General features: G+C 36.5%; 1 protein-coding gene across 1 annotated transcript; it reads left to right on the plus strand.

Moving 5' to 3' along the window:
* Positions 1–12,631: 12,631 nt before the first annotated feature.
* LOC105143119 (uncharacterized) lies at positions 12,632–21,013 on the plus strand. Its single transcript, XM_087412297.1, has 3 exons — positions 12,632–14,624; positions 19,102–20,179; positions 20,501–21,013. Exons 1-3 carry the CDS (start codon positions 14,207–14,209, stop codon positions 20,661–20,663), a joined length of 1,659 nt encoding a protein of 552 aa, XP_087268423.1. The 5' UTR covers positions 12,632–14,206; the 3' UTR covers positions 20,664–21,013.
* The last annotated feature ends 327 nt before the right edge of the window (positions 21,014–21,340 follow it).

The raw sequence follows: 21,340 nt of genomic DNA on the forward strand, positions 1-21,340 counted from the left end.
ATTGTTAAGCGTCGAGAAATTTTCACTTTTGACATTCGTATCTCGAAAACGATGTAAAAATAAAATTTGCATTATTTATTATTTAAAATAATAATACATTATCGAGAATCGGGAGGAATTTCAAGGATTAATATTATTTCTTTTAATATAAAATTTTTTTATATGTATAGAATTTTGTTTTTCTTCTCGATATAATGAAACATCAATACTTTCATGATAAAAATTAAGTATAATATATTCTATGCTTGCCCTTTTGGAGACAGATAAACTATGAAGATAAATAAAATTGATATTATTGGTATAATAAGCTTGATACTAAACTTCATTTTGATTCAACGTTAGAGAGAAGGATAGTTAATTTTGTTTTTAACCTTTAAAAGATAGGAGTCTATTTTAAAAATCTTACAAAAATCTTTTTCCTTGAATAAGATTTGTTACAAATCATATTCCTTGTATAATTCCATTATATTTCTTTGTCTCCAAACATGACACTGTTTCATTGCAGTGGCCTTTCCATCCCCTAAAGGGTGGTTTAATAAAGCAAATGTAGGAAGATAACGTTGTATTGAGAATTCAATTATTCGAAAAATAAGTGATGCACGTATAGAGAGAAGCGATTATAACAGGAGAACTTGTAGTTATGCAAACGCAAGCTAGGCTGGAGCACTTCTAAGTGCCCTCCCGTCCGTTCGGCGGGTGTTTACTTCTCTCGCAATCGATGTCTGGCTCGATATCGCCACGTGTTGCAAATGGACATTTAATTATGAACCCGGCGTCCGTCGATGACACCGTCCTAGGTCGTTCCGCTGAGATAACCCTCCATGTAGATCAACCATGTTGCACGAGAACGGAGCGAGACGAGAGAGGAAGGTCGACGTACATCGAGTTATTTCGAGCCGCTTCGCTCATCCACCTGAATAAATCATGGTATTCGCGCTCTGAGGGTTCCAGCGACGGCTATTATGACGAGAAGGGAGGGGAGGGGGAGGGGGCCCGACCTTTCGGATTAATTGTCCGCGATGGGCAATTGCCTACCTTCTCGACTCGCGACGTCGCAACGTTGCGAAATGACAGCTCGGGGATCGACAAGAGATTTGTTTTCGAACATTCGACGAGGACGCATAATAATTCTATGGAGATACGAAGAACTAAACTATGAAGATACTCTCAAGCAGAGGAAGAACTTAAATACGAATATTTCGTTCTAAACATAAAATAATTTCTATGCATGTACCAGTATATGCATTTCATCTATATATTTAATTTAATAAATTAATGTATTAAATTATATATTAATTGTATCAATATAATAAATTAATATATTAATTTAATTAATTATTTTATGTTTCGTTTTTTTTTTGTTATTTTAATATTTATAACAGTAGCCTCCTTTTTTTTTTCATTTCTATTAGCCTCATCCTTGAACTATTAGATTCTTGCTCGGACAAATAAAGTACGAGGTCTACAAAGTAAAAGGTAGCCTTGATAAATTTCGAACACAAAGATCGGGTGTCGAGTTTTCGTAGTTTCATTCGATGCACTTGTTCAAAGGACCCTCTATCTCTCGATGTAAATAAACGTTCAAGACGCGACGTTTAAAAAATTACATGTTACAAAACTTCCAGTGTTTAAAAAGGCTGAATGGTTGATGATAACCGAAGGTCGTCGATGAATAATCGTCATTTGTGTCACTTCTTTTATCCGCACCTACTAAGTGTGCGTACAAAATTATTATTTATTACATCGATAATTCGCGTAGTAATCTCTCTCTTTTCCTATAAATAGAAAATTCGAATATTAGAGTTAAAATTGATTCTTTTTGCCAACTCCATGAAATCTAGAGTGAAATACATCTTGTATTAGATATTATTCTGCACGTTTATAGGAAACGTGAAGTTTCACGAGGCACGATGTTATTCGACATTTTTATAATTCTGCCAAGATAATTGAGTGATAATCACAGCAATTGGAATCGCGGAAGATGCTTCTCTCCGTGAAATGCTGCTTTCTTTGCTACTCCCCTCAAGAGTAAAAATATTACGTCACTGCGGGAAATACTTCATCATGTCTAATTACGCGTTACGATAACACGTTATTATTATACGCGTATTAATAACTGCACGCACATTACTCGCCGAAAAGAATTCTTCTTCGTTGAAGAATTTATTATGTAGAACGGATCCGCGAAGCGGATCCGCGTGTTTCATTCCTTCGCAATCTTTCGATATACAAGTATTTCGATTTTTACACCGCTACGCCGCACTACGAGTCGTGAAAGAAGGGGACTTTGTCACTGCAGAGATCTGTACCCGAAGATGAAGAAGATGAATGCGCGTTGTATTCAGAGTTGTTGATGATGCTGATGATTCTGCGCAATTTCAGCCCTGAGGGGGAATTGTTCCTAGCCGCGAGGATCATGTCACGACGCTCGATTCTTTCCACTTTTCCGATTCGGGTCAAGCGGAATCGGCCGGCAATCGATATGTACCATCTGGCTGAAGCAATGATGACGATGGTACGTATATACGTATATACGTATATACGGGGCATGAATGAGCGGCACAATAAATCATAAGGCACGTAAATAAGAATGATGACCTCGTATCACGTACCCGTCGGCGATGAAAATGCAACGAACTTCCATGAAAGAGTCAATTAAATTCGCGAATTAGTGTGCGTCTCTATACGAATTGGGAGCATCGAGCATTCACGATGGAAACTATTATAGGGCACATCAGCGACGATGAAATATTACTTTCGTGTCTGTGCTTTTGTCAATACGTAATGATAAAAAAATGTTCGCTATTGATTACATTCAAGGGAAGAAACGTAGTAGAATTTATGTTACGATTTAGCCGAAGAAGATCCGCATTATTAATCGCGATTATTATGAGAGCAGCGAAATCAGGACACTTATTATAGAACGAGATGAATTCGAGATGAATTCCGATCGGAATTATTTAATTATTCGATTTATTAGATTTTTTTTTTATTGCTTTTTCTATAATGTTATATATAAAGGAAACAATAATATTCGTATTAAATAACATTTTTTTGTTATTTTTAATTTCTATATATGTGTGTCAAAATGTAAATCAATCCACTTCTGAATTGTTTACCTTTAAAGTAAATAACATTCACGTTAACGTTACATGCACCTACAATAAATACTTAAATAATGGATGAACTACTCTCTAAATTCTTTGAAGTGGAATTTCACTCTAAAGAGAGAAAATTGACCCAATCTTGAAATAGTAGCTCAATTTCCAATCTTTAAGAGTGAAATTTCATTCTTCAGAGTGAAAAATTCACTTAAAAATTTTTGAGAGTAAATTTGAGTCAAATTCAATACTTTTTTTAAATAAAATTGTTTAATTTCATTGTTTTAGATAAATTAACGATAGATTGAACAAGAGCAGTGACGATCTACAGAATAATTAAAAATAACTCAAATAATGTATAATTTAACGTTATAAATTTAATAACGTAGAAAAACTCAATAATTCAGACAGAAATTATTAAATTATGCTCTCTATATTTCTATTGTATTTTTTAAGAAAAAACGAATTAATTTCAATCAAAATCCATTCCATAATGTACACAATGCGCAATACATATTATAGAATTATTCGAAAATGGATTCCGATCGCAATTGTTCAATTATTCTTCTCTTTTCTATTTTCTAAGTGAAACAGAATCCATTCCAAAGAGTTTCCATAATACGTGCCCCAGTTCTCTTTTCCTTCTCCGCAATCGCTATTACTGAAGACATTTTAATAACAAAAATATTTAAACACGGGTTTAAAGGCCGGTCTGCGTATAAAAAAAAGGCACTCGCGAAGGTATTTTACATCACACCGCGCATATCGCATTCACGTCGCGTTGGTCGGTTGATTTCGATGGCATCGAGACGCGAGCCGGAAAATACACAGCAGCGTGCATAAATAGATTAATCGAGCGGCGGTCTATACGCTGTTCCTCCCTCCGGCCCCCGTCACGGAGTGTCATAACCGATTCCTGCGGTTGCGAAATGCTCGACGGATCGTCCGTTCGCGCCGCCACCCGCGAGCGACGATCCAGGACGGCTGCGAGAAAATCGCTCGGCTCCGCGCGAGCGCATCGCGCCGCTCGCCGACGTAATAATGATCCCTTTAATCAATTAGCTCGACGGCGAAAGAATCATTTTACCGTGAGGCAATCCGGGGAGAAGACGACGCACTGCGCCGTGCCGGCCGCAAGAAAATGCCGCGGTTCGTTCCCCGACCACGGATATTAATTATCTGGGGCACGGAGATGCGCTACAATGCGCGATCGTAAGGGGGAAAGGGGAATCGTTCGCCACTGCAGCCGATGGCGAATGTGGCGTGACTTTCGCTTTTCCTGCTGTATATTCATCTGTCTAGCGTCTATTGCTTTGCCGATGCTGTTCATGCTGTCGCTGCTGTACGGTTGTTATACGCTCGCCGTTCTATGACATGCCTAAACGCTGGAAAAACTACGCAGCGTAACACTTTCCTCTCGGTGAGAATGAGAATCGCACTTGCAAAATGCTTGCGCTAACAAGGATGGCAACCTGGTGATTAAACCTCTCCGATCGTCACCGAAAGATGCACTTCTTCGCGTCGCACGACTTGCTGCGTTTATGCACACTATGGATTTTTCTGAAGTAGCTAAAAATTTAGCTGGATCTGAAAATAATTTTAAGGGACCGTCAAAGTGAAATATTATCATATCGCTAAGAAAAGTGATTACTCAATTTATTTTCTTCCTTTTAAGTAACGATTATCTTTAACGAAGAATATTTTCTTGATAACAATCTTAAAATATACTTATTACAAATTTTAGGAAAACTCATTATTGTATATTCAATACATGAATTTATTTTCTTTTGAAAAATATTATAAATTGATCGGAAAAGCTTTATATGTATAAAGCAAATTGAATTTGTTTTAATTTAATAATCTTGACTGAAATATTAAACTCTCAGAGAATGCTTTGAATAAATTTGATGCTTGTGATGAACGTATAGATCTTTTGGACTTTTGCATATTTCAATACAGCATGTATTTTTCTGTATGTAGTTAGAACTTCAAGCGTGATAAGCAATGCTACAAAAAGTTTTGACATTCTAACAATCAGTTTGAACGTTTCACATAATTATTTTGATAGTCCAATAAAATTATTTTCAAACTTGTATCTAGCTAAATTTTTAGATGCTTCAGCAAAACCGTGTGCATACTTTTGTGAAAAGTATGAAGTCGCACCTACGTGGCCCATTTCTCTTCAGCAAAATTATATAATCTCGACGTTGACGTTAAATCGAGATTAATCTAATTCAGGCCACATTCGCAGCTAAACTCAATTCTTCGAACTATGACCCGATCTCGCGAGGATTCGTACATTGTTAAATTCATAATGCGAAATTATACCTAATTTAATACCTTTTTATTTTTAATCATTTCTATAGGTCGCTGTTGCTCATATTCAATATATCGTTAATTTGATTAAAACAATGGAATTAAACAATTCATTCTAAGAAAATGTATTAATTAAATTTGACACAAATTTTTAAGATATTAGCATAAACGTTAGTTACTTTAAAACTTATATCGAAATAGATTGATTTACATTTTGACACACGTGCAAATTAAAAATAACAAAAGGCCTGTTTTTTTTTTCGAGAAAAGTTCTAAACTGGTATACCCTGCAATAATAAAGAGAAACAAAAATAATTTGTAATGTGTGCAACTTATACCAGTGTAGAACTTTCTTTGGAAAAAAAAAACAGACCTAAAATGTTATTTAGCTCAAAGAATTGGGTTATCATTGCTCCTTTGTTATCTAATTATAATAGGTCTATTTTTTATTGCTGCACTCGGAACCGGTGCAATAAGTTGGAAGTAAAAACGTATATTTGTTTCACTTCAATTTATTGCACTGTGTGTACCAGTTCAAAAAGTGCAGCGATAAAAAACAGATCTAATGTATATTTAATAATGTATATTTAATAATTACGTAAAACAAAGATATACCATAAGATCGAGAATGCCGAAATTTATTTCGTGACACAAGAGAAATATCGGTAACTGACATATAACGAAGTTGGTAAGGATTAACTCGAACGTCAGCCTCGCGCCGGTCTTCTAATTTACGAACGCTATAATTGCGGCGTGGATAAACGCGAAAAAAATCCATTCGTGGAACCTCATTGAATAGCTGTTCTATAATCTCGCGCGGCCATAGAACTCGCCGCCGAGATCAAACGCAAATTGCAGACCGCATCCGAAAAGAGCGCGTCTCTGTGTGCGATCACTGATCATGAGATACGATCCAGCGTCTCTCGGAGGATCCTCGAAATGCAATCGACCGCGACTGGCTGCAATTAATCGGATTTGTTACTCGCGATAATTAACGATAAGTTAATGAAAGACTGTGTTAATGAAAGGCTGAAGAATGACATGAAAACGACAATGGAACAAATGATGTTGCCGAATCTACAAATTTAGGTAAATACAGATTTAAACATAATTTTGTTGGACCATCAAAATAATTATGTAGAAAACTCAAGTACGATGAATAATGCTGCAAAAAGTTTTGACATTCTAGTTGGAATGTTCATGAATCAATTTACTAAAATAAATTGTTTTTTTTTTGTTGTAAAAAGAATCGCCCCTTTTGTTGAAAGAAATTTTTTTTTCATAAAAAATCGAGCCAAATACCCCTTTTTGTTTGGAAAAATCGATTTTTCATAAACAAAAGAAAGGCTTGAAATCACCTTTTTTCTGAAGATCGATTTTTTTTAGATATTTGAAACATCCCTATATTCTAGCAACCAATTTGAGCATTTTCTACATAATTTGGATAAGACAATAAAATTATTTTCAAATCTGTGTCAAGCTAAGTTTTTAGATACTTTAACAAAACCATTCTTTCCATATACATAAAGTAAATACGTAATCTCAAATTTACAATAAATGATTAAATTTTCGAATTTAAAAGGAAAAAAGGTGAAAACTTTCGTGTCGCAATATAGTCATTATTTAGGAGAAAAAGATTTTTAATATCCTATAATCTACCATATATATTATTATCATATATAAGAGCAGCATGGCTTTTAAAAAAAAAGGTAGTTTTCCCGCGGAGATGTTAGTTTCTACCGTTTACGTTTCGTTTTCACTTATCGCCGTGACGGACGAATTGTTGTTTCAGTGACGTGAGGTATCTTCAATTGCGTAACAAGAGATCCAACTACCGTCATCGTGAGAAAGGGAAATGTCGAAAATTAACGGCTCGCGCACGAAGGTAAATTAGTCAATTTTCCTGTCATAAATCAGACTAATAATGATGCGAGACTTTCGCGAAAGGTTCAGTCCGCATTGTAAAGTTAAATTTTTAATTACGCTCATCCCGACCGATGCGTGACGTTTCGCCGGGAATGCGGAATATCTGATCACAATCAAATTGTTATCAGTAATCAAAATGTCAAAGCGGTTATAAAATATTCAAAAGAACAAAAAAAAACTAGGCGAAAAATATGCACTTCCTCGTCATTGCAAATCTTCCCTTCAAATGCAATATTCACTGAATCGATTAAATGGCAAGAAGAAATTTTTTTTATAACTTTTTAATTAGTAGAAAATGTTTTCTGTTACATGACCGTTATGTTAGTTTAAATCGTGATATCGATTTGTCGTTAAATTAAACTTGATAATATATATATGCAAATATTAATTCATTTAATTATACATATATCTTTTACATTCATATCATTAGAATCGGCAGATATCATCCATAAAAAAAATTAAATAATTACTATCGATTTATACATTGTAAGTTGATCCGATTTTGTAATTCGATCGAAAAACAAAAATACTCGTAAAATTATAAAGAATAATTTTATTTATGACATACGTAAGTATAATATACGTAAGTATAATATACGTTGCACATGAATTTTCCTTCTAGATAATATATTCAAAAAAAGCTCTATATCTGTCTATAATATTTTCTGTAATATTTTTATAGGTATGCTTTTAACTTGATTCTTTAAATTATATAAAGACTCTGTAAATCTTTTAGAGTGAATTCTTGAAGACTGAAAACTGAGCAACTCTTTTTCAAGACTGTCTCAATTTTCACTTTTTAGAGTGAGATTCCACTCCAAAAAATTTAGAGAATGTATTTTATATGATATCTTATAAATACAACAATTTTTTGGATCCAATATAAGTTCAAAAAAAAATAAAAAGTTTAACTCACCAACACGAAGCGCAGCAGCGGAGTTATGATACAATCACGTTCCTCTGTAAAAAAAAATAAATATATACATCCAGATTACAACATACCCGAAATAATATTTCGAAAATGATTTTTATCGCATTGAGCTTTTCCCTTTTTAGACAGAAATAAATATTGAATAAAACAAATATATAAATTTCAGGAAACGATTAGATGATCATCGTCAGTAAACGAGTAGTAAACATAAAAAACTTGCTTACCTCATGTCACCCGATGCCTCCCCGGACCTCCTCTTCCTTCTCTCTCATTTCTTCGTTGTTACTTTGTGACACTCACTTGCAATTGCAAAGGCGTTGATTACGATCACGCGCCGATTATTAGAACACGGCGTTTTGTACGGTATTCCCGAGGTTAGGTTAGGTTTTCTCACTCGCGGAACACGATTGATTACGATCGTACGCGCACTGATCATCAAAAGACAATATTTTACGCGACATTCCCAGTGTCAATCGTATAGATTACGTTTTGACGGAAGAATAATACGAGAATAATATGAGAATACGCGAGCGGTGAATACGACGCGACAATACCTGCAAAGTACGTCTCGCTGAATGATGCAACGAACCGATTCGACTGACGGAGCAAAACGAAAATCGCGCGGCCAACTTCATGCGGAACTCATCGCGACGGTGATACGTTAACTTCAGGTCGCAACTTTCGCACTTTGATTGACGAACAGTACATTGCTATTATTTCAATGTTTATTGTCTCGCATGCGCGTGTTATGACGCACAAAAATAAACATCCGAAAAATTGACAGTATAATAAGTTGGCTACGGACTGCAATATCTAAATGAAAATAGTCATTGCAGTTGCCAAGTCTTCGAAAGTTATTAATAGTTTAGCTGTAATTTTGGATGTTTTTTTTATATTTTTTTTTCTTCACAAAAAAGTCATTCGGGAATTCTCCTAAACTTTTTGTACCTCTAAAAATCTTTCAGTAAAAAAAAAAGGTTTGATAGAAATTCTACTAAATTGGCAACACTAAATGTAGCTTTTTATTAGAGGCTATTTTCAGCTAGATAGTAACCCTTTATTAATTGTTCGCGTGATAAATTCTCGAACTCAAGCAAAATAACCCAGCAAACAGTAACTAACAATATCATAAATGTCATAAGTTATAATTTATGATATGCGATAACGCAATATAACATATTACAGTTATATAATAGTTATACTGTTGAATGGAAAATTATAATATAATGATTATTGTTAGTTGATGTTTGCTAGGAACTCTCACGATAACATCAAGGTGCACTAGAAAAAATATTTTATTCCATAAACCAAAATTTCGCTGTAACAAAAAAAAATTGAAATGTACTTAGAAAGATTTGAAAAATGTGACAGAATAAAACTATTTTATACGAAATAAATTAAAAATGATATAAATAAATATTTTTATTATTTTTTAATATTTTATTATTTTTTTCTGAAGTAGAAAAATGTATTTTGTAGAAGCAATTAAATTCTTTGTTATACGTATAAACAAAATATTTTATTATTCTTAAAAAATGCTTCATTTATTTGCCTAAACAATTTCGAAAGTATTAAATTTTTCTTTCTAGTGATACATTAAAATAAATCGTAAATGATTGAAAAGTGACTTTTAGTAATTATTTTGGAGCCATTTTGATATCATTTCAATGTTATACACTGAGAAAAATTTTTAGTCGAAAATATATGAATCAGAAAATTCTGATTATATCCTCAATTAAAATTATAATAAACGTAATCAGAAAATTTTAATACCCATTTTCAACTATAATTCCAATTAATGCGATCAGGCTCTTTCCAGCGTGATGATTTGTGTTCTGTATCTCTTTGAAACATACACTTTGTGAATCATGCGTGTCGATAGAATGCTTTCATCCAATAAAATGCTTTTATTTATTGGCAATCAACGATCTATCGATTCAATAATCATGGATCGCGCATTTTTGCAGCATCCCTGTTGCAATGATCGATCAATCCGGCAAAACGAGACACTCGGCCGGAGCGATCTGGTCGGATCTGTATTACCGCAACGTTTGTCATAGCCACATAGCTGCGCGCATCTCGAGCCTCGCTCGTGTTATTGCTACACGGGCGATAATAAATCGTCGATTTAGCAAGCGGCGTCTCTTTCAGCGTTCTCTTTCAGCAATCGGTGAGAGCAACATCGTAGGTGTCGGAACCGTTTCGTGAAGTTCGCACACGCACGGAGATTCCTCTCCGTGCGATTTGTCATACGCGCGTGCTAATTGGACTACTGATGATCCACCGGTGAAACGCCGGTCGTTGATAGCAATTGTCTGTTTACAAATAACACATCTTACGAGAACCGATTGCCAGCCGGAATTATAAGTGCGATTTGCAAATAAGGCTGTGGAGAATTTGCGAAACTCTCGCCGATACATTGGTCTAATTCTTCAAGTCACCTAATTGATGTCTTTGTAAATATATATAGTAGTTAATGGAAATGAGAATCTTTGATTAGTGAGACAGGGGATTAATAAAATAATATAAACATAGTACGCAATATATTTAAGAAATATATTCCATACTTGTTTTATTAATAAGAAATTGACCTATTATTTATTTATCTTTAATATAAATTTTATTCTTGCTGGAATAGAATTATGTTTGAATAATGTAGGGACTACTGTAATATTACGCTAATTTTTATTACTTCCTGTTGTTGTATATTATTATCTGTTATACAGAATAACAGAAAATAATATTTCTTATTATTTCTTATTCTAGATTATTATATATAAATAATAGTTATTACTTTTCTATTATAGAATAATAGGAAAATAATTGCTATTATTTTTCTGTTATTCTTCTAGCAAAATATCTTGTAATTGTTTGAAAGATATTGAAAGAAGAAATCTATATTCCACTCTGCTCTTTAAAACCACAAATAATACTTGAATCGGGTGATTAAATTGATCAGAAAAATATTAAAATTTTAAAGAAGAACAGGGGATAATTTTGGAAAATGGAGTAAGAAGAATGTTTTATTAATAAAAGGTTGATCTTTCATTTGTTTTTAGTACACATTCTGTCCTTGATGAAATAATCATATAATGTTTGAGTTGTTATCATCGATATTATTAGATACTCATATTGAGATACTCATATAGAGAAGAAAATTTTTTTTTGTAATATTATAAGCAATTGAAGGATGTTCTTTTGAAAAAAATAATACAACATTCCATTAGTAATAATAAGAATCTTATTTTAGACCGTACATGTAATACAAACTACTAATTAAATGCCTATACCGGTCGAAGCTGGATTTTTATTCCATTAATAACAACTTATACATGGTGTAATTATTTTAACAAAAATAGATGCATTAAAAACAAAAATGAGCCAACCTCTTATTAATAAAACAAGTAGTAATATAAATAGTAGTAATATAAATAGCGTATTGACGAAGAGTTCATGTTATTCTGTATTTAATAACATAAGTAAATCTTTTGCGTTTCCAATACATTAATTTATTGGAATTGTATTTGATATATTACGCTTAATATATTTGATATATGATATTTGGCTTCTAACAATAATTACTAGAAAGCATTAAACTAAATAAAAAAAAAATGTTTCACACTCATGATTTATTATATCGCTTATTAATCATCTTATTAGTCATCAATCTCTTTCCGAGCAGCGATCGCGCGAATCTTTTTTCATCAATGAGCGAGGACTATACGTTCCAATAGGATTCTCTTTTCATCATTTTGTTCCGCGTGTGCTATTAAGTTATTATACTCTGGCCGCGTGTCGCAACACTGTACTTCCAGTTATAGGCAATGAAACGGAACCCAAATTACGAACTCCCGCTATTAAAAATTATTGATTATATTATACGTTGCGTCACCTCGCGTTTAGGGCAACGTGCGGCACCTATGCTTAGTTAAGATCGCAGCGCGGAAAAGAAGGAGAGACTAAGATAATCCAGCCTAAGATAATCGCGTGCGAATAAGAATATAATGCAGCCAGCTATGAAAAGCGTATCTCTCGTATAACGAACACAAGATAGACGTTTCAGACGTAAAAAAAGAAAAAAACCACCGGACTTCTTCAGCTCCATGTTTCCCTCTCATACTTTCTTCGGTGAACTTTCGTTTCTTCTTCGCGTTCAATCGATCATTCCTTTATAGTCAATGGTCTTCCTTATGTGCTAAATATGGGATGCTTGAATAACGTTGCGCACGCAAAGATTTTTCTCTCAGTGTTATAAACTGGCGTAACATTTATATGCATTTTTTAAGTTACAGCTCGAAATGCATCAAGAAGCGATGACGTACTGAGAGAACGTGTTCGCCAGATATTTTATAGTTTCAGCTTCACCTTCCTCGTCTTTTTAGGACTGCTTGAAATCGCACGTCGCCGCGAAACGATCTACACGTACATCATCGACGATACCGTCATTTTCACTCCTTCGTATATGGGCAGATTGTGTCCTCGGCCTAGAAATCATGGTTACACTCCCAATGTATCTACGGATTATAGCGAAACGTATTCCGAACAAATTGCTTCTCGAATATTGCCTGGATATCCCAGATCGACATTCATACACATCTCAGAATTCGTTTCGTAAAATTTTTTGTGCTATCTCAAGTTCATTTTTCTATAGAAAAATTCTCGATTGTTCAATCACACCAAAAAGTTTCTCTTTATGTCCATTCCTATCAATGTAAATTAACTTTAATCTCGGTTTAATTTATTCTTTATTTTTTTTCTCTAATTATTAGAACTAAAAAGAGATAAAAAAATAAATTAAACCAAGATTAAAGTTAACTACATTAGTAGAAACAGTTTTAGCTAATATAAGACTTCGTTAATTTACATTATTAATTGTCCTAAATTGAATTGAACTCATTCTTCTAAATATTGTATTTAATTTTGAAACAAAATCGATCCTCTCATTGATACCAATTTAGAATGACAGATATTAACGACAGTATGTTGATCCGTTCGTATCCTTCGTCGATTTAGTTATCTAGTTTCTAGTCGACAAGTGGGCTTCTCGGGTGAAGCTGAGCGTGTGACGAATAACAAGCGAGCAATTTTCGATCGCACGTTCTCTGCTTACTGATGGTCCTCATTGGACTTACTTTTGGAGAAAGGACTTAGAGAAGTGACGTGATGATTTTCGAAACTTCACTTAGATTGCTTGCGAAACAAACAACTCATCCCGTATTCATTATGTACTTGTTTTTATTGTGTACTTGCTATAAATGCCAACATTCCATTAGCTTATTTAACATATAATTTTTCTATGTGCGAAATATGATTTTATGAAAAAGTTTCACGCGAGATGTCAAAAAAAACCTTCAATCTTCCAAAATACGATATTACTCGCGTGAAAAATCTCTTTGAAAAATACACAGTTATCGCATATTTCTACGTCTCGTTAAATTCGAAGCTTATTCGATATTTCCAATTTTACGATATCCCCGTTTCAAATGAACCGACTGAACGCGCAGCGTTCTGTGTTCTCACACAGAATATTTGATTATCCATCCGAATCGCTCCAGTCGGATCGCTTGCACGAGAGTTCACGTGCTCGAAAGCTCGTGCGCAATGCTACGTTACTCTCGCTGATCGCTGCGCTCGAGAGGAGCCAGATGACACCAAGGCCAGGCGGCGCGAGAGATTTCTCGCAGTGAGAACGCCGAGTTCACTCGCGAAAAAGAGAGCGAGAGAACGTCCGAGACGAAAAAAGAGCCCCCTCGTTAACAGAGCCTGACCAGGGTCAATTGCGAGCGGGACATCCCTGATGGGTTGTCTGATCCTTCAGAAAATCATCAGATCCTTCAGTCCCCACCAATATACAATTCCTGACGAGGCCCCTCCAAGATAGTCTCGTCTCCTTACGTCCCCCCCTCGTCGGCATTTGCCTCCCACGTTCTCCATGGAGTCTCACCTGGTCGGTAGCATCCTCCTGCACTCCCGACGAGGACTTTCTCCGAAAGACGGCCAACTATATAAGCGAGATGCACGCTGTTTGAAGCACGTTAGACGAAATCGCACGGGTGCGTCGAGCAGGCCACGTCGAGCCGCCGCGCCCCGATTGCATCTATATTTTTCCATTCGTAAGTTCACCCCGCATATACGCGACACGGTAACTTGGGAGAGAAAGAGGGAGAGACAGCACTTTCGTTCGTACGAAACGGAAATTCGTGCATGTGACTCGGCGCCGAGGAACGCCACAGAGACCTCTACGAGACTTCGATCGTCGGGGACCATGAGGCCCGCGAGAAGCTGGGCCCCGTTGGCAGTGACCGCGCTGGTCGCGACGGCTCTACTGCTGAGGCCCATCCACGCCGATGGTAAGATCTAAGAAGGGTCCTCATGTCCATCGTCATCCGACGTTAATCCCCTTAATCCCCAAATTCCCTTAGGCCTGTTCTTTTTGGCTGAATTTTTGCACCAGTTCATCTTTCTTCCTCTTCTCTCTTACTGGAGAGATGCAAAAGTTCAGCCAAAATAAACAGGCTTCTTGATTCTTGAGATTCCCGTACAGTACGAATTTCTGAGGAACGTTCTAAAAACATCCAGAGGATGTCTCCACACTGAAAAAAATTATGTCATATCAAGCATTATTTTAATTAAAAAGAATTTTATTACAATTTAATAACACTAATGAAACAAATACGCCATGCTCTTGTTTTAATAAAATTTTATTGATTTTATTAATACTATTGTTAAATCAATGAAATTATTTTCAAAATAATGCTGTTGATGCGTTTTTTTTTCACTATGTATACTCTGAATGTTTTGAAGTTCCCAGGATGTTTCTCGGATAAAGTATGTTATATGGGTTGCTTTCCGGGTTTTTAAATTTGGAACTTAAACTTGACTTATGCGAGTTTTTATCGGTGATGAGAAAAAATATGCATTATTGTGATATGCAGAATAGAGGAATGCAACTGAACATGAAATTAAACTTATAACGAAGAAAAGCTTTCGGAGTCTGTTAATCTTTTATGGAATGGGACAATTCTTGTATCAAGATGAAGAGAGATCTTGTGAATATCTAATTATTCTTTCATATTCAATGGAATAAAACAGAAAGAGAAGAAAAAGAAACATGAGACGACCGTATAAATTTTTCGCGAGAGTAAAAGTAGTCTTAAGAAAATCGCGTGTCGGAATTCTGCATCGGAAAGCGAGATAAATTAATGACTTTGAGGGAAAGAATGTTTTTATAATATTAAAGTTGCTCGCTTCACGTTAGCCTTCTAGCTTCTCTTTCTCACGCATTTTATAATAGCTTATTAAATTCATTGTAGTAAAAAAAAAGGAGGCATTGAGGTAAAATCTCTCGTCGCTGGCGCACAAGCTTTCAAGTAAGGTCTTCAGTAGAATACAATTTAGAAGGGGATGCGTTATAAGAAACGCACTTTATGTCAATATAAATAGTAATTTCACGGTTAAAGTACGCATTACGTAGCGAGCGTGCGACGTAACATTTTTACCTTAATGAATGCCGCCACGACGGATCTGTAATTTGTCAGCTTGTCGGAAAACTTATTAGAAAGTCCACTGTTGTCCCGCAACGCGTTGTAATATGTGAATAAAAAATGGAGTTTGCGCGACGATTTGACAGTTTTCACTTTTAGCTATTAAACACGTTGAATCAGATTTTTTTATTAAGATTATAATCGGCTTTTTGAATTTAAATTTTAAATATAAGTAAGAAAAAATGCTGGTGAAAAGTTAACTTCTTCTCGATATATTCCCTGCCGCCCTAAATCGACATAACGAAGTGCTCAATCAAAAGATAAAATTAAAACGTAGTTGAGCGTTAAATCTTGATAGTCATTCTCTGTGTTTTCAAGCGTAAACACGTTATAAGTCTTTTATTATATACCTGCTTTAAGTTCTGATTAAAACGTTTCATTTTTTATCTCTCGAATTAATTTATGTTTCCGATTAGGTTCAAGCGTGCCCGTAGGCGTATTACTTTACGCAGTTTCATCACACGCCATCGGTTAATTATAAGAAAATCTTTAATAACCAGCATTTTCGCCATTCAAGCAACGAGATGTTTTTACATTATGGATTATCTTAATTTATTCATCGGATATTTTTTTTTTAAGTTTACTCGATCACTCGAGCGTTTTTCTTTCCCTCGAGTAATGCAGGCGATTTTGTGAAATTGGGACGCATGAAAAAGTAGAAGCTGTGTGCACCGGGCTTGAAATAGTCAAGTATTAGGGAGACGCGGACTATCGGACGGAGCATCTCTCAGCAAATTGCGCATGGCGTGTTGAGATCGTTGTATAAATCAGAACATTATCAGGTGCGATCTAGCGTAATCTAACTCGCGCGAGCATGCAAGTCGAAACTTCACCGCGATTGTTCCGATTTTCGATTTTAACACGTGTAAACGTCACGCACCCACACGCGAGTCATTGTTTAAATGCCGCGCGTGCGTCGGAGATTATTGCGGTGTTTTGCCAGTGGTTGTTTAATGGGAAAATGTTAACAAATTAGTTTTCTCAAAATGAAACAATTGATAAAGCGGATTTTAGTTTTTATTTCACGTTATATTATTTTGTCCCGCTTTTTATACGTCCACCTTTGTTCTATTTTAAAACTTTGTTTTATTTCATTTTTTACCGCGCGCCTCTCGTTTCGACTCGCTTTATTTTACTCCATTTAATCTTTATATGTCGCAAACTGAAGGTAATTGTTTTCTATTTGTTATCTCTTCAGCGCTGTTCAAGTTTTCAGTCGTACGAATTATTTATCTCTTTTAAATCGAAGCGAAATCTTTAATAAAATTCCTTCCTTTTTTAAATCTCGAGAGATTAAAATGAAGGAATTAAATGTCCACTTGTTTAACCATTAATGGTCATATGGAATCAAATTGACCACAAAAAAAATTTTGATGTTCTATATCTTTAATTAATGTATCTCTGGTTGATGTAATAATCAATCCTTCATGCGATAATATTTCACACTCCTTTTTTTTCAAAAATTAAAATGACTTTTTTTTTATTTCCCAGAATAAATATTTTTTTTGGAACGCCAACTATTTTTTTTTTTTTTTTTTTTAAGTCTCATATTTCTGTAGATAGCCATAAATTTTTATCAAAAAGAATAAGGAATTAAAAAAAGTTATAATCTCTATTAAAAATGCTCATTTTTCAAAAACTTTCATTTCCACAATTATTTAATGTGTTAAAATTAAAATTTGTAGAGTTGTATTTCTATATTCTAAAATATTTAAAGTATATTCAGTAATGTTTTTACTTCAAAGAACAAAAACTGTGAATACAGTGGCAAAAATGCGTTGAAATTATTTCAATCCGGTGACCATTACACTCTAAAAACTATCGGTATGGATTTAACATTATGCAATATCTACATATAATTCTCATTGTTATGTTAATATTAACACCAACATAATATGAATTTAATGAATTTTTAAATCCACATCATGGCGTTAATGTTAACACCAAGACGGCGAGAACTATACACCGTATGGCGGTAGCATTAAAGGTATGTTAGATCCACACTGATCTTTTTGAAGGTGTACGGAACTTTCAAGAGATTACAAAGGATCAATAGGTAGGAGAATAGCGAATCGCTGATCCGGGATTAATTGGCGTACTCGCCAGGTTTCAGTGGATGACTGTCGACCCGCCAAACCGGTCGTAAATGATACCAGCGATGAATCGCTTCTTCAACTGTCGCGGCAGAGCATCACGCTCGTGCGATAAATCAATCGGACGCGCTGTTCGCGTTCCGGCGCATCAGCCGCGATGAAAGCGAGCGTGACTCAATCGGCGCGTTAACGCGTGCTTAACAACAAAAAAATGCCACGCTATTATTGTGAAAATCCGCGTTGGTGTTTCGACTGTACGACACAAAGCGTCTTGTAATGACTGTCTGTCTTACGACGACTCCGCTGATGATAGCGCGGAGCAGATCAAATCCCGCGATAAGAAATCGTCACGGTCTGATTACGACTTCCGTGACTTTCCGTGAAGTCGGTTTAAAATACTATCGCGAACATAATTCCCTGACTTGGTTGCGAATTTTCCTTTTCTATAATGTAGACATCGTTTTCTTAAAATGAAGGAAATTTTATTTCCTGCCATTTTTTCCTGTAAATTCTTGTATAATATGAATTTAGATCGATGAGAACAAATCTAATTAAATAGACGAAATTTTATTTACTCAATTAAATTTCTGTAAATTGTCCTGATTTTTGTACTCAGTTCAGTTCTAAATTTTAAGAGTTATTAAACAGAATTAAGTTTTTAACAATATTTGATTGTTAATTTGATTAAAACATTATTAAGCGGAATTAAAATTTCTGTTGATAATACTAGTACTATTACGAAGACTTAGATTAGCTGTATAAATTCCTATGGGAAGAGAAAACGAAGTTTTAGAATTTCTACTTTGTATTATGTTAACTTCCAATCTTGATTGCTAGGAAGCTGCGTAAATGCTATTGCCGACTTATCATCTCGTCTAATAACGTTAACCGCAAACGTTCTTCGTTGGTGGTAATTTTATCGTAAGATTGAGATGTAATAAAAAGTCACCAGCAATGTGAGAAAGTATAAGTTACTGAGAGAGCAGCCAAATTAATTATAGCAATTTTCAAGATTATAGATTAAATACTATTTTCCGAAATATAAGATTAATCAAAATGCAATAAAATTTTCTGCGACAACCAAGCTATATAATTTACATCTCTCTTGTCTCCTTAAATATTCCTTAAAGAATAAAATAAATTTTGTAAAGAATAACACTTTACTTGTAGATCTTACAATTATTTTTCAGCGCCTATTTCAGGCAACTATCTACCACCGTCAACCAGTTACGGCACACCTAATCTAGGAGGTGGCGGTGGTGGAGGTTATTCCGGCGGCGGCGGTGGAGGAATATCGACGAGCTACGGTGCGCCTTCAGGTGGCGGCGGCGGCGGCGGCGGCGGCGGCGGCGGTGGCGGTGGTGGCTACGGAGGTGGTCGACCTTCCTCGACATACGGAGCACCCAGTGGAGGTGGAACACCATCCTCCAGCTATGGTGCACCTCCGTCCTCCAGCTACGGTGCACCACCATCCTCGAGTTATGGAGCACCGTCCAGCGGCGGCGGCGGCGGCGGCGGTTTCGGAGGTGGTGGCTTCGGCGGTGGAACACCTTCCAGCAGCTATGGAGCACCTAGCTCTGGTGGAGGTGGAAGTTTCGGCGGCGGAGCACCGTCCTCCAGTTACGGAGCTCCATCTCGTCCCTCCGGCAGCTACGGGACACCATCCGTAGGACGTCCATCGTCCTCTTATGGCGCTCCTTCTAGCGGAGGCGGTGGATTCGGCGGCGGTGGTGGTTTCGGTGGTGGCGGCGGCTTCGGCGGCGGTAAACCATCCTCATCTTATGGAGCACCGTCAAGTGGAGGCGGCAGACCATCGTCCACGTACGGTGCACCTTCCGGTGGTGGTGGAGGTTTCGGCGGTGGCGGTTTCGGAGGAGGGGCACCTTCCTCGAGCTATGGAGCACCACCCTCTACGAGCTATGGAGCACCCTCTTCGACCTACAGCGCGCCTTCCTCGAGCTATGGGGCACCGCGCGGCGGTGGCGGCGGTGGTGGCGGAGGTGGATACTCTGGAGGTGGAGGCAAACCCTCGTCCAGTTACGGAGCTCCCAGTTCCGGTGGCGGCGGCGGTTTTGGAGGAGGTGGATACTCTAGTGGTGGTGGTGGAATATCTTCAACTTACGGTGCACCCTCGGGAGGTGGCGGTGGATACTCCGGTGGTGGCGGCGGAGGATACTCTGGCGGTGGTGGCGGATATTCCGGTGGTGGCGGCGGAGGATACTCTGGTGGTGGTGGCGGCGGATATTCCGGCGGTAGCAGTTTCGGAGGGTAAGATATGATAACGCAGAATTATTTAATAAAAAAAGACTGTTTTTTTGTTTTATGCAAGACATCAGTTCAATGAATTTTTTTTTCAATATCAGTTTCACAATATTGCGGTTCTAATTATACAAACATCTTTAAGATATTGAAATTATAAAATTCGCTTATTTAATTTGGAGTATATTCATTTTTGCAACTTTGTTCAATTAAAAAAGTTAATTTAGTTATAATTCCTTATTTATTCTCCGTACTTCTGTTCGTTATCAGTGATTTTTTTCAATCTATCAATTAAAAGTTTTCCTCATGATTTACTGCCGTTATCCTCAGCTCTGGTGGTTATTCCGGAGGCGGTGGTGGCGGTTATTCCGGCGGTGGTGGTGGAGGTTACTCCGGCGGTGGCGGTGGCGGTGGCAGACCGTCGTCGTCTTATGGTGCTCCAAGTGGAGGTGGCGGACAGAGTTACGCCAGCAATGGAGGATACCAATACTAATCCAGATATGTGTTCACCCGGCGAGACGATCTCCGTGCTCAATCGCGTCGGCTTTCACCAAATTTTCCGCATTGAACAATGCAAATCGAATCTATTGCAATCTCAAGACTCGTCAGTTCGATCGATCAATTTGATCGACTACGTGTTATCAAAAAAGAGACGTCGATCCGAGAGGATAGTTTTAATCAAAAGATGATGGCCTTGATGCCCGCGGTTACGAAGAGATAATCTCGGACATGATAACATTGTGAATAAAGATCAGAGAAGATCAACGCTGAAGGCATCCCGTTGTTATACCATCAAATGTGTTCTTCAACAATCACATGGATATATTTAAATTTTTCCACGGGAACATCTGTATGACGACAGCTGACGGGAGAAACGTGCGAGGATCGTTCGCCGCATCGTGAAATTCGTGCTAAAGATTTAACAGCGATGAATTCTCAGTCGGGAAAGTTGTGAGCGAAGAAATACTCGTCCCGATGGCAGGCGCGTTCCCGCGAACGATCGAAAGAATAAGATAGTTATGTTTTTTTTCCTTTCTTTAATGTTATTATCATTTTCATATACTGGCTTCCAGGAAAGCGTCTGCTTATGGAACGTTACTTCTGACGTCGAAGAAAAGCGAAGAAAGAAGAAGAAGAAGAAGAAAACGAAGAAAGGAAAACAAACGAGAA

The sequence above is a fragment of the Acromyrmex echinatior genome, chromosome 13 (assembly GCF_024713525.1).
Source record: "Acromyrmex echinatior isolate Ae372 chromosome 13, ASM2471352v2, whole genome shotgun sequence".
In the NCBI taxonomy this organism is placed as follows: domain Eukaryota; kingdom Metazoa; phylum Arthropoda; class Insecta; order Hymenoptera; family Formicidae; genus Acromyrmex; species Acromyrmex echinatior.